At 43.9% G+C, this 14881-nt stretch overlaps 1 protein-coding gene across 3 annotated transcripts in view; it reads right to left on the bottom strand.

Annotated features, from left to right (window-relative positions):
* The window catches only part of IL15RA (interleukin 15 receptor subunit alpha), a 214716-nt gene that overhangs the window by 111242 nt on the left and 88593 nt on the right, over positions 1–14881 (bottom strand). For all 3 annotated transcript variants that reach the window (XM_077473412.1, XM_077473413.1, XM_077473411.1), the window contains 2 exons: positions 6985–7041; positions 1249–1329 (listed from right to left, as the gene is read on the bottom strand). In XM_077473412.1, coding sequence (XP_077329538.1) covers positions 1249–1329; positions 6985–7041 — 138 coding nt within the window. The remainder of the gene's footprint in view (positions 1–1248; positions 1330–6984; positions 7042–14881) is intronic.

Genomic DNA, 14881 nt, shown 5'->3' with positions numbered 1-14881 from the left:
TTTCACCGTTATTATTTGTCATAGGACTCAACTGTAATAGGTGTTATTTTGAGCAACAAAGTTATTTTCCAGTAAACTTATTGTATTATTTACTTACAATAGATTGTGATGTTTATACTGCAAACATGGAACCCAAGGTTTCAAAGGGAAGGGTGGTCCTGAGTGTCAGGGATAGCCAGTGGGAAATAGAACAAATCAGCAGCCCCCAAGGGGGCAGTGCGCTACACAGAATATAAATGCTTTTAGTGAACTGGCTAAAAGAGACATGGCTATTTATAAAGAAAAAAAAAGAAAACATTTTAAAATCGGTACAAGATGGGTTGAATTCTTGGATCTGTGTGTGGCACAGTCTGAACATAGTACGTGCATGTTGCATTAAAAAATGTGATCTGTTGGGTCAGGAATTATTAGAGCTTCCAGTTATAGTGATTCTCCATCCAGTGAAGCACCATTTTCCTAATCTTTGCGAACAGGACTGGAGACCAACTGTAATCTATTGTCGTGAAGGTTTGATGTGCTGTGCATTCAGATATGCTATTCTGCCTGCCACTGTTTAAGAGTGGCCATTTAAGTAGATATGGACTTACTCTTAGCCTAAACAAGTGTGGTTATTGTCCTTTTGGCCTCTATTATTAACATACACAGAACTGCCTCTCACTAGGTGTATGTTTTTTTTTTCAGTTTTTACACAATGTATGCTGTAAACTCTAGATCAGGGATATGCATTTAGCGGACCTCCAGCTATTGCAAAACTACAAGTCCCATCGTGCCTCTGCCTCTGGGTGTCATGCTTGTGGCTGTCAGAGTCTTGCTATGCCTCATGGGACTTGTAGTTCTACAACAGCTGGAGGTCTGCCAATTGCATATGTCTGCTCTAGATGCTCTAATGCTTCATAATCCCAAGAAGTCAGCATTTTCTTAGATATTGCAACAATCAAATTCTGAACCAACAGCCATTCCACAGCCAAAGTCATTTAGATCAAAATCCTATCCTAACACCACCTAAATCTCTTGTTAATGTCTGCATGCTTCATGTATTCAGTTGCTGCAGCAGGCTCTCACTTTTTAAGTACAGATATATCTAATAAAGTGGCCACACAGTGTTTATTGACATTTTGCCTAAGTAGTACACCTCTTGGGCACAGTCTACACAATAAGGGAATCTGTACTGTTATCACATCAACACTAATTTGTATCCAATCTATAATTTTCTACTCTAAATGTTTTAATATGGCATCCGTTGCTTACCAGAAGTTGTTGAGCTGGTGGTGTCCATAATGTATATTGTAGATTCTCCAGTAGTTGGAAAAGCTGTATAATGCTGTTGATCTGCATTGAATCAAGAAACACAACCAGGTCATTGCTTATTGATCATTGATTAAATAGTTAAATAGTTATTTTTTTGCACTCAGTTGCTCTTTCTGTGAACAAACATGTCTTAAACTGTACATTTATGTTCCCAAAAAAAGTACATGGGACAATAAAAGTAATTCAACTGCATCATATAAGCACGTTTTCCACCATACCATGCAGAGCTGGATCATCCATTCACAGTTGGTCAAAGCTGTGAACCTGCCTGTAACTTCACAAAGGGATGATTTACGTATAGGTAGTCAGTTCCTGATGAAGCCATGCCAGTATAGACAATGCAATACTATTCCATTTGATTCATCCTAATGAATGTCATTCAAAGCAAAGCAGGCCAAAGCTCCCACCTTGTCTAGAGCCCCATTCTGCCTGACTCTTGATGGCGCCCCATGCATGTGGACATTCACAAAAAATGAAATCGAATCTGTCTCGATGATAGAGTAATGCCGCGTACACATGACCGGACTTTCCGGCAGACTAGGTCCGACGGACAATCTGATCGTGTGTGGGCTAATCCCATATTTTTTCAGTAAAAAAAAAATCAGACAGACCTAGAAACAGAACATGTTTCAAACCTGTCCGGCAGACTCAATTCCTATCGGGAAAACCGTTCGTCTGTATGCTAGTCCGACTGACTAAATACGACGCAAGGGAAGCTATTGGCTACTGGCTATTGAACTTCCTTTTTTAGTCCCGTCTTACGTTATCATGTTAAAAATGAACAGACTTTCGAACGGACTGAAGCCGCGTACACACGGGCGGACTGTCTGGCCAACTAAGTCCGTCAGACAATCCGACGGACAGTCCGTCCTACTTTTGAATGAACGGACTTGACCACACACGATGAACAGACAGTCCGTTGAAAGTTTTGTGCGATGACGTGTACAGCACGTACGATGGGACTAGAAATAGGACGTCCAATACTCAGCAATGCAACCTTCCGCCGTGTAAATCCTTTCTAAGCATGCGCCATACTTAGTCCGTCCAACTAGCCTACTCACGAGCGGACTGTCCGCTGAAACCAAAGTTGGACGGACTGTATTACGGAAATTCCGAAAGACTTAGTCCGGCAGACTGTCCGCTGAAAAAGTCCGCTGAAGCCCACACACGAGCGGACTGTCCGCTGAAATGTGTTTCAGCGGACTAAGTTGGACAGACAGTCCACCCGTGTGTACGCGGCTTTAGTCCGTTCGTGTGTGGGCAAGTCCGTTCGTTCGTTGTAACTCCGCTGAAAGTCCGTCGGGAAGACCATCGGACCTTTTCTGCTGGAAAGTCCGGTCGTGTGTATGCGGCATTTTACTTATGAATGGCTGTGAAATAAATTTCAGCAAGACATAAGAGTTACAACGTGTTAACATTATCAAACCCAAATGAAAAAATGGGTATTCCAAGCACCAGCATCATGTAAAGTCTTCATGAGACAATTTGAGTTATAAGGGAATCTTGAAGTTGTATAGAGAATACCTAAAGTGTTGACAGATGATTTCCATTGTTAGGTGCATTGCTGTGGCTAGTGGGTTTCATAGTTGCATACCCCAACCTAACAACATTAATAGACTCAAGCGACAAGAAAATTGAATTGAATGTGACTGTTGTCCCCTGCAAAAAGTTTGTGATCTCTTAGGATCATTGTAAGGTGTTGCAAAGTACTGTATAATGTTTTTTTTTAATTACAATAACAAACATGTTATACTTACCTCCTCTTCTGGGGTCCCCTGCTGGTGATCTTGGTTACTCCTCTTCTGAGTGTGACCCCATAGCAAGCCACTTGCTATTGCACTCCTGCAGGCTTGCTCCATAGACACACACAGTGTGGCTTGGGCCCCGCTCCCTCCTCACAGGATTTGATTGACAGCAGCAGGAGCCAATGGCTCCCTCTGCTGCCTGTGTGTGCCTGTGAGGAGAGGAACACAGACCAGTGCTGCTGCAAACAGGCACAGTGCTGAATCTAGAAAGGAAGCAGGTAAGTACAGTATATAGGGAGGTGAGGGGAGGATAAAATCACTAGGACATTTTTTTTAACTCAATGCAGGGAATGCATGAAAGTAAAAGTGTCTTGGCCTTAGAAACAATTTAAAGGGTTGTGATCCATTTTATCGTGCATTAAAACCCCCAAATAATCAAGTCATCATGACTGTACATATCATCTATGATATGCAGATCCTCTGGTGTTCTAATTCTGGGTCATTTAGCCAAATGTTGCATTTCTGCACATGTTTAGTAAGTAGCCAATAAAAGTGGAACTTTTTTTTTTTTTTTTAATGGAGTGACCTATGTTATTTTGTCAAAAGAGATTTTATGTGACTCTTCTACCAAAAATCCCTTTCCTTTTGCTTGTGCACATTTGTTGTGCAGTACTCAGTAACTGCCAATTCTTGGCGTCATTAAGATGTCTAGAATGGCCTGAGAGGGATAAAGACCTGAACAGCATGGACATGTGGCTACCGCCAGGACAGATATAATATTTAGTTATATATATATATAAAAAAAAGGCATGTCACTTTAAGAAAAATGTACAGTAGGTCAGACGGGAAAATAGGGTCAGGTAACACTGGAGTATAGGTAGGGAATTTCATTGATCCAACCAGAAAGGTTCAAAAGGCCACATGACCAGTGGGAACATTCTGGAAGTGGGGCAAGGTTATATAAAGGAGTCCTCCATGGGGATCTCCTCACAGCTGGTCAGATTACAGCAACAAGCTCCCCATCCCCCCATCCTTGTCGCAGGCACTTTATGTGGTTTTGTCATCCTTCAAAGTTAAAAGGGGGGACTTGTCTTTTGATATATGGTATTGTTCGAGTCCTGAAGACTGAGCTGTTTATATTTATTATTTACAGGTGAGAATTTTATCAATTAATAAAATGATTGAATGAATTTAAGATATTTACAGTTTACACCAATAAACGTGTTTCGACCAATTATATTCCAAGTACGTCGCGAGTGTATTTATTTATTAAAGGTAAATTGGGTATTGAAGGAGGGATAGGTGCGGCCTACATTTCCATGGATGGAGCCAAGCGCTGAATTAACGTAACTCAAGCTTGCATACCAAGAGTTACATCATCAGTGGTTATCCAAAGGCAGAAGAGGAAGGACCCAAAAAAGTGGTGTGGGAGATTGTGGCAAAGGCAGAAAGAGCAGCAATTCACAACTCTGAACTGTCAGTACTGTAGAAGGGCAAACACAGACATGTGCCAACCATAATGTACAAGAATGCTGTGCATATATCACATTTTGGGAGAGAGTGAAATGGATTGTGACAATGTTTAGGGAGTAGAAGCTGTATGTCTTGAATCTCTATGCAGAAAGTTTGGAGTTTAGGCAATACGCTTTATAAAGCTTGAACAAGTTCAGTTATCCTGAACGCTGGAATCTTTAATAATTAAAATGAGCCAATAAGGGGTATTGCATAAACAATACTCTACAGCTGCTTGCGTGCTGCTTGCATCAGCTGTGAAAGGCTGTCAGAGTAGATTGTTTACCAAGGAGGCAGAGAAGGTCAAAAGTGGCAAAGAAATTATTTTACAGATAGTTCTTAACTGTGCTGCAAATAGGTTTAATTTAACCCCTATTATACCTGGCAGTGATGGGCTTTCTGTGGCAAGTGACCACAGTGAATTTGCCTCCTTCAGTCCTGGCTGACTATCCCCACCATGTATCCTGGCCTTTGCTGTTCCATATGCAGGCCCAGGACCAGAATGGTGCCTATCAGCAGGTTGCAGAGGGAACAGCACTGCTATAAAAAGGGGATTAACTCCAGAGATAAAGCGGTAATTCTCCCACTCTACAAGACTCTTGTCCGGCTGCACCTAGAGTATGCTGTCCAGTTCTGGGCACCAGTCCTCAAGAAGGATGTACTAGAAATGGAGCAAGTACAAAGAAGGGCAACAAAGCTAATAAAGGGTCTGGAGGATATTAGTTATGAAGAAAGGTTATGAGCACTGAACTTATTCTCTCTCTCGAAGAGATGCTTGAGAGAGGATATGATTTCAATTTACAAATACCGCACTGGTGACCCCACCATAGGGATAACATTTTTCCATGGAAGGGAGTTTAATAAGACACCGTTTGTTCCAGCGGGGAGCATTGAAACTATTTGATAAGCACCTGAATGACCACAACATACAGGGATATACAATGTAATACTGACATAAAATCACACACATAGGTTGGACTTGATGGACTTTGTGTCTTTTTTCAACCTCACCTACTATGTAACTATGTAACAGAGGGAGATTAATAGACATGTGCAATTTGTTTTGTTCCAAATTAGTTTTCCGGTAACATTCGGCATATTCGTTAATTCAGAAACATCTGAATTGACAAAATACCGTTTAACAAATTTTTCCCAAAACAAATTATCTAAAAGAATGAAAATTCGAAAGATAAGAATGAAAATTCGAAAGTCTGAAAATACAAATGAAAATCCGAAAGAACAAAAAAAAAATTCTATTATAATTAACCACTTCAGCCCCAGGCGGATTTACCCCCATAATGACCAGGCCATTTTTTTCTGTCTTTTTTTCCCCACAAATAGAGCTTTCTTTTGGTGGCATATGATCACCAGATTTTATTTATTGCGCTATAAACATAAAAAGAGCAACAATTTTGAAAAAAACAAAACAATATTTTTTACTTTCTGCTATAAAACATTTCCAATAAAAATATGTAATAAAAAACACATTTACTAGTAATGGTGGCGATCAGTGACTTTTAGCAGGACAGCGACATTGCTGTGGACAAAGTGACACTTTTTTGGGGAACCAGTGACACGAATACAGTGATCAGTGCTAAAAAAAATGCACTTACACTGTATAAAAGAAACTGGCTGGGAAGGGGTTAACATCAGGCGTAATCAAAGAGTTAAATGTGTTCTCTTCCCTATTTGTGCTTTCTAACTGTGTGGGGGATGCTTACACTAGACAAAGAGAAAGATCGATGTTCCTGATTAGTAGGAATCACCGATCTATCTCTTCCTCTGTGACAGAACGATGGTCTGCCTTGTTTACATAGGCAGACCGCCATTCTGTCTTTCCCCCGAATGATCAAGGGTGACTGGCGGCCATAATGTTTGGCTCACCAAATTATTTTTAATTATTTTCCTGTTTTGAATAATGCAAACTTTAAGTAGACTGAAGTTTCTCCCAGCCCCTATTTACCCCTTGGAACCCGACAATATATATTATCTAATAAGCCACTGCAGCCCTCAAAATTTCCACTCACCTGTTTGCATTTGGCAAGTGGAAATTAGCTGAGGGCGAGTGAGGAGACGTATCGGGGGGGGGGGGGACTGCACTGATGGGCATTGATAAATTTGTTAATATTTATTTTTGTAACTTAATTCTGCATAAAATATATAACAGTGTAATTTCATGAGATAATTTATGAGGGCGTGTTTAGAGGTGGAATTAGTGGCGGGGCAGGATAGCGACTGGGTGGGGCAACTGGTGGCGAGTAACTGTTAAGGCCTGGTTAGCTCAGGACTTGAAATTTTGAGCCCTGAGATACTGTATATATAAAGAAAACACAAACAATTACATTATATATTGCATCTATATTTAATCATTTAAATACCTAAAACCGGAGCAGAGCTAATGTATATACAATAAACTTACCAGATGTGGTAGGTGATGTCAATGTGCTGTGCGTAGTCATAGGTAATGATGGGTCTCCTAATTCAAAGAAAAGTAAATAGTAAATTGTCTGCACTGTCTTAAAAGTTTAATAAAATGTCAAAAAAGAGTACACAATAGTACTTCAAAACCACAACACAGCATTCCATGTACCTCATCCCTTTCCCATATCCCCAAGTCTTCCTAAATTATTCAAAATATAGAACACATGGGAAAGCTCCACTTGTTTGCACCCCCCTCCCCCCTCCACTGCCACACTTGGCACTTTTTGGGGCAGAGCGAGTACCTGGTTTTGACAGCTACCCGCTCCCACTTGCGGCTCAGATCGCAGTGGTGATCTGAGCTAGAAGTTCGGCCCCCTCCTTCTCCCTGCAGTCTTCTGGGATACATCACAGGTCCCAGAAAAGTACGGGACCATTTGCAAGGAGCAGCGAGACTCACAGTAGGACACAGGTTGTGAAGCCGTACAGTGCCTTGCAAAAGTATTTACCCTCCTTGGCATTTTTCGTGTTTTGTTGCCTCACAACCTGGAAATAACATGGATTGTGTGAGGATTTGCATCATTTCATTTACAGAACATGCCCACAACATTGAAGATTTTTCTTTTTTTTTGTGAAGCAAACAACAAATAGCACAAAATAACAGAAAAAGTCAATGCGCATAACTATTCACCCCCCTAAAGTCAGTACTTTGTAGAGCCACCTTTTGTGGCTATCACAGCTCCAAGTCACTTTGGATAAGTCTCTATGAGCTTGTCACATCTTACCACTGGGATTTTTGCCCATTCCTCCTTGGAAAACTGCTCCAGCTTCTTCAGGTTGGATGGTTTGTGCTTGTGAACAGCAATCTTTAAGTCTGACCACAGATTTTCTATTGGATTGAGGTCTGGGCTTGCTTTGACTAGGCCATTCCAACTAATTTACATGTTTCCCCTTAAACCACTCAAGTATTGCTTTAGCAGTGTGTTTGGGGTCATTGTCCTGCTGGAAGGTGAACCTCCATCCTAGCCTCAAATCACACACAGAGTGGTACAGGTTTTGCTCAAGAATATCCCTGTATTTAGCACCATCCATCTTTCCTTCAACTCTGACCAGTTTCCCAGTCCCTACTGCTGAAAAACATCCCCACAGAATAATGTTGCCACCACCATGTTTCACTGTGATGATGTTCTTTGGGTGATGTGATGTGTTGGGTTTGCGCCAGACATAGCGTTTTCTTTGATAGCCAAAAAGTTCCATTTTAGTCTCATCAGACCAGAGGACCTTCCTCGATACATTTTGGGAGTCTCCCACATGCCTTTTCGTAAACTCAAAATGGGCCATTTAGTTTTTTGCTGAAAGTAATGGCTTTCTTCTGGCCACTCTGCCATAAATCCCAATTCTATGGAGCGTATGGCTTATTGTCGTCCTATGTACAGATATTCCAGTCTCTGCTGTGAAACGCTGCAGCTCCTCCAGGGTTTGCTTAGGTCTCTGTGCTGCCTCTCTGATTAATGCCCTCCTTGCCTGATCTGTGAGTTTTGGTGTGCGGCAGTCTCTTGGCAGGTTTGCTGTTGTGCCATATTCTTTCCATTTGGTCATGATAGATTTGATGGTGCTCCTATGGATCATCAAAAATTTGGATATTTTTTATAACCTAACCCTGACTTGCACTTCTCAACAACAATGTCCATTACTTGTTTGGAGAGTTCCTTGGTCTTCATGGCAGTGTGTGGTTAGTGATGCCTCTTGCTTAGGTATTGCAGCCTCTGGGGCCTTTCAAAAAGGTGTGTATATGTAATGACAGATCATGTGACACTTAGATTTCACACAAGTGGACATCATTTCACTAATTATCTGACTTTTGAAGGTAGTTGGTTGCACCAGAGCTTTTTATGGGCTTCATAACAAAGGAGGTGAATACATACATACACATTTATTTCTGAAAAATAGTTTTATGTGTATATTTTTCAAATTTTATTCACCAACTTAGACTATTGTGTTCTGATCCATCACATATAATTCAGATTTAAAAAATGGAAAATTCCTTTCAAAATACTTACTGTAATTTTCCTTTCCTGATGGACTCCATGGCAGCAACGTGTGGGTTAAGTCTCGCCTCCACTACCCTATAGGACACTACTCCCATAAATCTTTGCTCCCTGCCCCTGGCCGTGTTCGGTAACTAGCCTACTCCAGCAATTTGGGAGGGAACTCCTGCTGCCATGGAGTCCATCAAGAAAGGAAAATTACGGTAAGTATTTTGATAGGAATTTTCCATTTTCCTGACAGACTCCATGGCAGCAACGTGTGGGAAATAACTCACCAAACACACCCGGGTGGGCAAAATGCTCAACAAAAAGATTTATTTAACACTGTCAGCCGACAGGACTTTCAAACCAAAATCAACAGAGTATAAGGATGCTGCCTCAACACAATAGTGAGACATGAAGGTATGAATTGAAGACCAGGAGGCCGCTCTGCAGATTACTTCAGGCGCAACATGATGCGAAGCCGCCCATGAGGTTGAGAGACTTCTGGTAGAGTGAGCTGTAACCGCCTCAGGAGGAGCCAAGCCCTTCTCTCTATAAGCCCATTGGATTGCCTGGACCACCCAAGCAGCGATGGATCTAACGGAGGCCTTAGCGCCTCTATTTTTCCCGTTAAACAACACGAAGAGGAAGTCAGATTGACGAAAAGAAGCTGTAACATCCAGATATTGTTTTAGCGTAACTCCCAAATCGAGTGGATGTGGATCCGGACTTGCAGCAGAATTGAAGGTAGGAAGACTGATTTCCTGGTTTTCGTGGAAAACAGAGGTAACCTTGGGATTTGTCCCCAACATCGGAATTAGGACCAGGGCCGCTGATAGGGCAGTACAACCAGCCCTGTTGTACCGGGCCCGGCCAGCAGGGGGGGCCCGAGCAGCTTTTAACTTCTAGCTAAAAAAAAAAAAAAAAAAAACGAAATAACTATATTAACCTGCACCCACTTGATTACTAACATATATAAGGAATATATATTCATTTCCTGGGCCCCATCAGGTTACCAGAGGGGCCCAGGAGGTGAAAGCAGAAGAGGGACTTTTTTTCTATTTTCGGGTGCAGGGATACAATGCTGTGCCGCATGCTGTTCTCAGTATACCTGCACAAACTAAAGTTCTTCCTGCTCACTGTATGCCTCTCCGGCGGATGGATATTACTGTTATACGGCTCCCTTCATCCAGTAAGTGCTGCAGCTTGAGGGACTTATCACTGGGACGGCTGAGACAGACAGAGCAGCAGGAGTAATCTGGACAATGGCAGTGGTGCACAGGCAAGCAGTCCCCTGCACACACACACACACACACTGACAGGTCACACTATTGTAGCATGTGCAGTCCCCAGACTCTGTGTGCTCATGGTTATTATCATTATGATGATCAGGGCACAGTAGGTGCTGTATGGCTCTGTCAGTGTAACATGACTGTGTGGTGCTGACTTTCCTGATATATGACTGTACTGTGTGTTACAGACTATAACTCAGCACAGCCATAACAAAGTCAGCATCACACAGTCATGTTACACTGACAGAGCCACACAGCACCTGCTGTGCACTGATCATCATAATGATAATGACCATGAGCACATAGTGAAATGCTACTTTTACACATGTGATGGGGGAAGGGACAGTAAAAATACATAGCCAAGCTGCATTTTTACCACCCCCAAACCACTCTCCTTTCATAACCTTTCACCCAAGCTTTGCAATTAGGTCCTTTTTCATGCAGACCTGATTGAAAGCTCCGTATGAAGACACAAACTGAATGGGCACAGATGTCAAAACACTGACATCTCTCCCATTCAGATGCAGTTATGATTGGTGGGGCGCTGTAAATGTTAAATGTTCCAGCTCCTGCCTCCTGCCCTGACAGCGTGGAGGCAGGGGTGGGGTTATGGGCGGAGCCAGGATGGGTTGTGGGCGGGGTCAATGGGGCCCAGTCAGGTAGGCTGTATGGGGCCCCATGATTTCTAACAGCGGCCCTGATTAGGACTACCCTATCTGGAAAGAAGGTGAGAAAAGGTTTCTTTGCACCTAGAGACTGAATTTCGGAGATTCTCTTTGCCAAAGTTATGGCTACCAGAAAAGAGGTTTTAAGGGTTAATTCCCTGACTGAGAGAGTTTTGTCAAGTTGAGAGAAGAAATCTAGAACCAATGGAAGGTCCCATTTGGGGAATCTAGGCTTCCTTTGTGGCCTAAGCCTGACTGCTCCTTTGAAAAATTGTTGGACCAAGGGATGATTGGCCCATGCGACTCCAGAAAAAGCTGAAATTGCTGATACCTGGACACAGAGAGAACTAACTGAAAGGGAGATATCCAGTCCTGACTGTAAAAAGCTTAAAACGTCCCGGACTGCCAGGGTATTACAGGAACTGGACCTTGAAGACAAGTGATTTGTAAACTTCGCCCAAATTCTCTCATATACCCGATTGGTACTACTTCTTCGTGCACTAATGCCCCGTACACACGAGAGGACTTATGTCCGACAGACCTCCAAAGGAGTTCCGCCGGAGTTCCGACGGAGTTCCGACGGAGTTCTGGCGGACTTTTCGACCGAACGGACTTGGACACACACCATCACACCAAACTCCGACGGAGTCGAATGTGATGACGTACGACTGGATTCGAATAAGGAAGTTCATAGCCAGTAGCCAATAGCTGCCCTAGCGTCGGGTTTAGTCCGTCGGAATAGCATACACACGAACGGATTTTTCGAAGGGGACCGGGTCCGGCGGAGTTCCGTCGGGAAAATTTGAAGCATGCTTCATTTCTAAAGTCCGTCAGACTTTAGCGAAGCTAAAGTCCGTTGCAGCCCACACACGATCGGATAGTCTGACGGACTCAGTCCGTCGGACTTTGGATGTCGAAAAGTCCGCTCGTGTGTACGGGGCATAAGAAGAGTGGGAATGACTTCTTCAGGACAGCCTAAAGCCTTCAACCATCCCCCTTTCAAAAACCAAGCCTTTAGGCGCAGGTGATCCGGGCAAGGATGTAATCTCGACCCTTGAGACAGAAGGTCTGGTCTGGATGGTAAAGGAATTGGATCCCTAAAACTGAGGAGCATCAGAAGCGGAAACCAGGGTCTGTTGGGCCAATAAGGGATTATGGCTATCACTTCTGCTGTCGCTGACCTGAGTCTCCTCAGGAACTGATGAATGATAGGAGTTGGTGGAAAGGCATAGGCCCTGTGGAACCACCATTTCTCCATCAAGGCATCCACCCCATAGGCTTGAGGATCCCTGTACCTTGAGTAGTACTTCTCAAGTTTTTTGTTGCAGGGAGAGGCAAACAGGTCAACTTCCGGGGAAAGCCCCATCGTCAGGATCCAATTGAACACTTCCTCGTGAAGAGACCACTCATTGTTGTCCAGAAGTATCCGGGAAAGAAAGTCTGCCTGAACATTCTGAATCCCCGGAACATATGTTGCTGTCAGATCCTTCAGGTTCCTCTGAGCCCAGGTCATGATCGGTTCTACCTGCTGGAGAAGGGATAGACTTCGGGTACCCCCTTGCCTTCTTATGTACGCTACTGCTGTGGTAATGTCTAGCCTGAGTAAGACCGAGGCTCCTGAAATCAGATGCCAAAAGGCTAGCAGAGCTTGAAAGGCTGCCCTTAACTCCAGGATGTTTGACACCGTCCATGTGGAGGGGAGAATACAGGTGCCCTGAGTCACTTCCGCCAGACAGTGGGCGCCCCAGCCTCTGTTGCTGGCATCCGTTGTTATGGTGATCCATGAGATGAGGAGAATGGAATGGCAGTTGCAGAGATTTTCTCGTTGGAGCCACCACAGAAGGGAATTCCTCATGGATAGGGTGATCCGAATCAGCTGGGTTTTTTTGCCTGACCATTGATGAAGGAAACCCTTCTGAAAAGGCCTCATCCTCCAATGTGCCCACCTCACCATTGGAATTGTCGCTACCATAGTGCCTATAATTTTCAGGCACTGGAGAGCCTGGAGATGAGAGGCAGAGAGGGCAGGATGGATTCTGCCCCTTGACCACTGACAACTTCTCTTCTGGCAACGAGATGGTGCCTCTGAAAGTGTTGAATAGGGCCCCTAAGAACACCAGCAGCTGAGATGGGTCCAGCTGACTCTTCTCCAAGTTCAAGATCCACCCGAACTATTGTAGGGTGGAGATGACATGCTCTCTGTGTACCAGAAGTTGATCCTTGTCTTGAGCCAACAACAGAAGGTCGTCTAGGTAGTGATGTAGACGAATCCCTTTGGTCCTCAGAAGAGCCACCACTGCCAACAGAACTTTTGAAAATACACGAGGAGAAGTTGATAGCCCGAAGGGAAGGCATGTGAATTGAAAATGGCGTTCGCCCACGGAGAAGCGGAGATACTCCTTTTAATTTTCTGCAACTGGGACATGAAAATAGGCGTCCTTGAGGTCTATGGAGACCATCCAGTCCCCTGCTTGAACAGATTGTTGAATTGTGGATAATGTCTCCATCTTGAATTTTTCTTTTTTGATAAAACTGTTCAAGTGAGTTAGATCTATGACCGGCCTCCAGGCCCCGCTCTTTTTCTGGACCATAAATAGAGGAGAGTAGATTCCCATGCCTCGCTGAATGACTGGAACATGGATAATGGCGCCTTGAGCCAACAAAGATTCCACATAGGCTAGAAGAATTAGCCTTTTTTCTTCTGAAGCTGGAAGAGAGGTCGGGACCCATCTGAGCCTGGGAGATTCCTTGAAGGTCCAAACATGACCTGAGGAGACCGTCTTGACGGTCCAGAAGTCTTGGATCGAGGCCACCCAGACACGGCGAAAGTGAAAAAGATGAGCCCCCACCTGACCTGTCTGAGCGGGCCCAACCTCAAAAGAATTTAGTTGGTTCCCTCTCTCCCTTTGAATCACTTTTTGTAGATTTTTTAAAAGAGGATTGTCTTGATTTCCAGAACCTGGAAAATTGACGGCCCGGTCTGTAACTGCGAGCTTCCCTAGCTCGTTCCTGGTACTGTCTCTTTGGAAAAGACCTTCTCTGGGCTTGCAAACGCCGGTCCTGGGGAAGGAACCCCGACTTCCCACCAGTAGCTCGGGTAATAGTCTAATCCAACTTATTGCCGAAAAGGGAGGACCCCTCAAAGGGGATACGGCACCATACTTGTTTTGAGGCTGGGTCCGCCAGCCAAGGACAGAGCCACAGAGCCTGTTTGGCCATAACAGAAGAAAGCATCACCCGAGCCACAAGGCGTATTATGTCGATAGAGGCCTCCCCAAGAAAGGCGGAGGCCAGCCTAAATTCTTGGATAGGCGAGCTCTTAGCCGTATCTTCAGAGATATTCCTAAGCGTCTCATCTACACTATCTGTCCATACCTCCATTGCTTTGGACATAGCGGCCAGAGCTAACGCTGGCTTACAGGCCATTCCTGCTGTGAGATACACTCTCTTCAAATCAGTGTCAATCCGTCTGTCCAGAACATCCTTAAAAGAAACAGTATCCTCTAAGGGAAGTGTCACATATTTCACCAGCCTCATGACTGCTGCGTCTACCAATGGCGCTGACTCCAAATGCTTCACCTCTTCTTCCTTGAAAGGATAGAGTTTCGAAACCTTAGACAGCATGGAATTTTTCTTCTCCACCTTGCCCCATTCATCTGTGATAATCTCACCTAGCTCAGAGATAAAAGGAAAATTAATCCGTTCCTTCTTTAATTGCTTAAAGAATTTTCTCTGTTTGGAAGGAGCAGCCACAGAATCTTCCCAGTTCAGTGTCTCTCTAATGGCTCTGACCAGAGGAGGAAGTAGAGCGAAATCAAAACCCACACAGGGATCACTTTCATCAGAGTCACTGTCAGATATGGCAGCTGAGTGGTGGCTATGCACAGAGGATTCCCAAGTATCCTGCAGCT

This window comes from Lithobates pipiens, unplaced genomic scaffold (genome assembly GCF_037356315.1).
Source record: "Lithobates pipiens isolate NorthernLeopardFrog02 unplaced genomic scaffold, aLitPip1_a1.2 Scaffold_8, whole genome shotgun sequence".
Taxonomy (NCBI): domain Eukaryota; kingdom Metazoa; phylum Chordata; class Amphibia; order Anura; family Ranidae; genus Lithobates; species Lithobates pipiens.
Note: the sequence above shows the minus strand (reverse complement) of the source record. Positions and strands in the feature narration are given on the sequence as shown.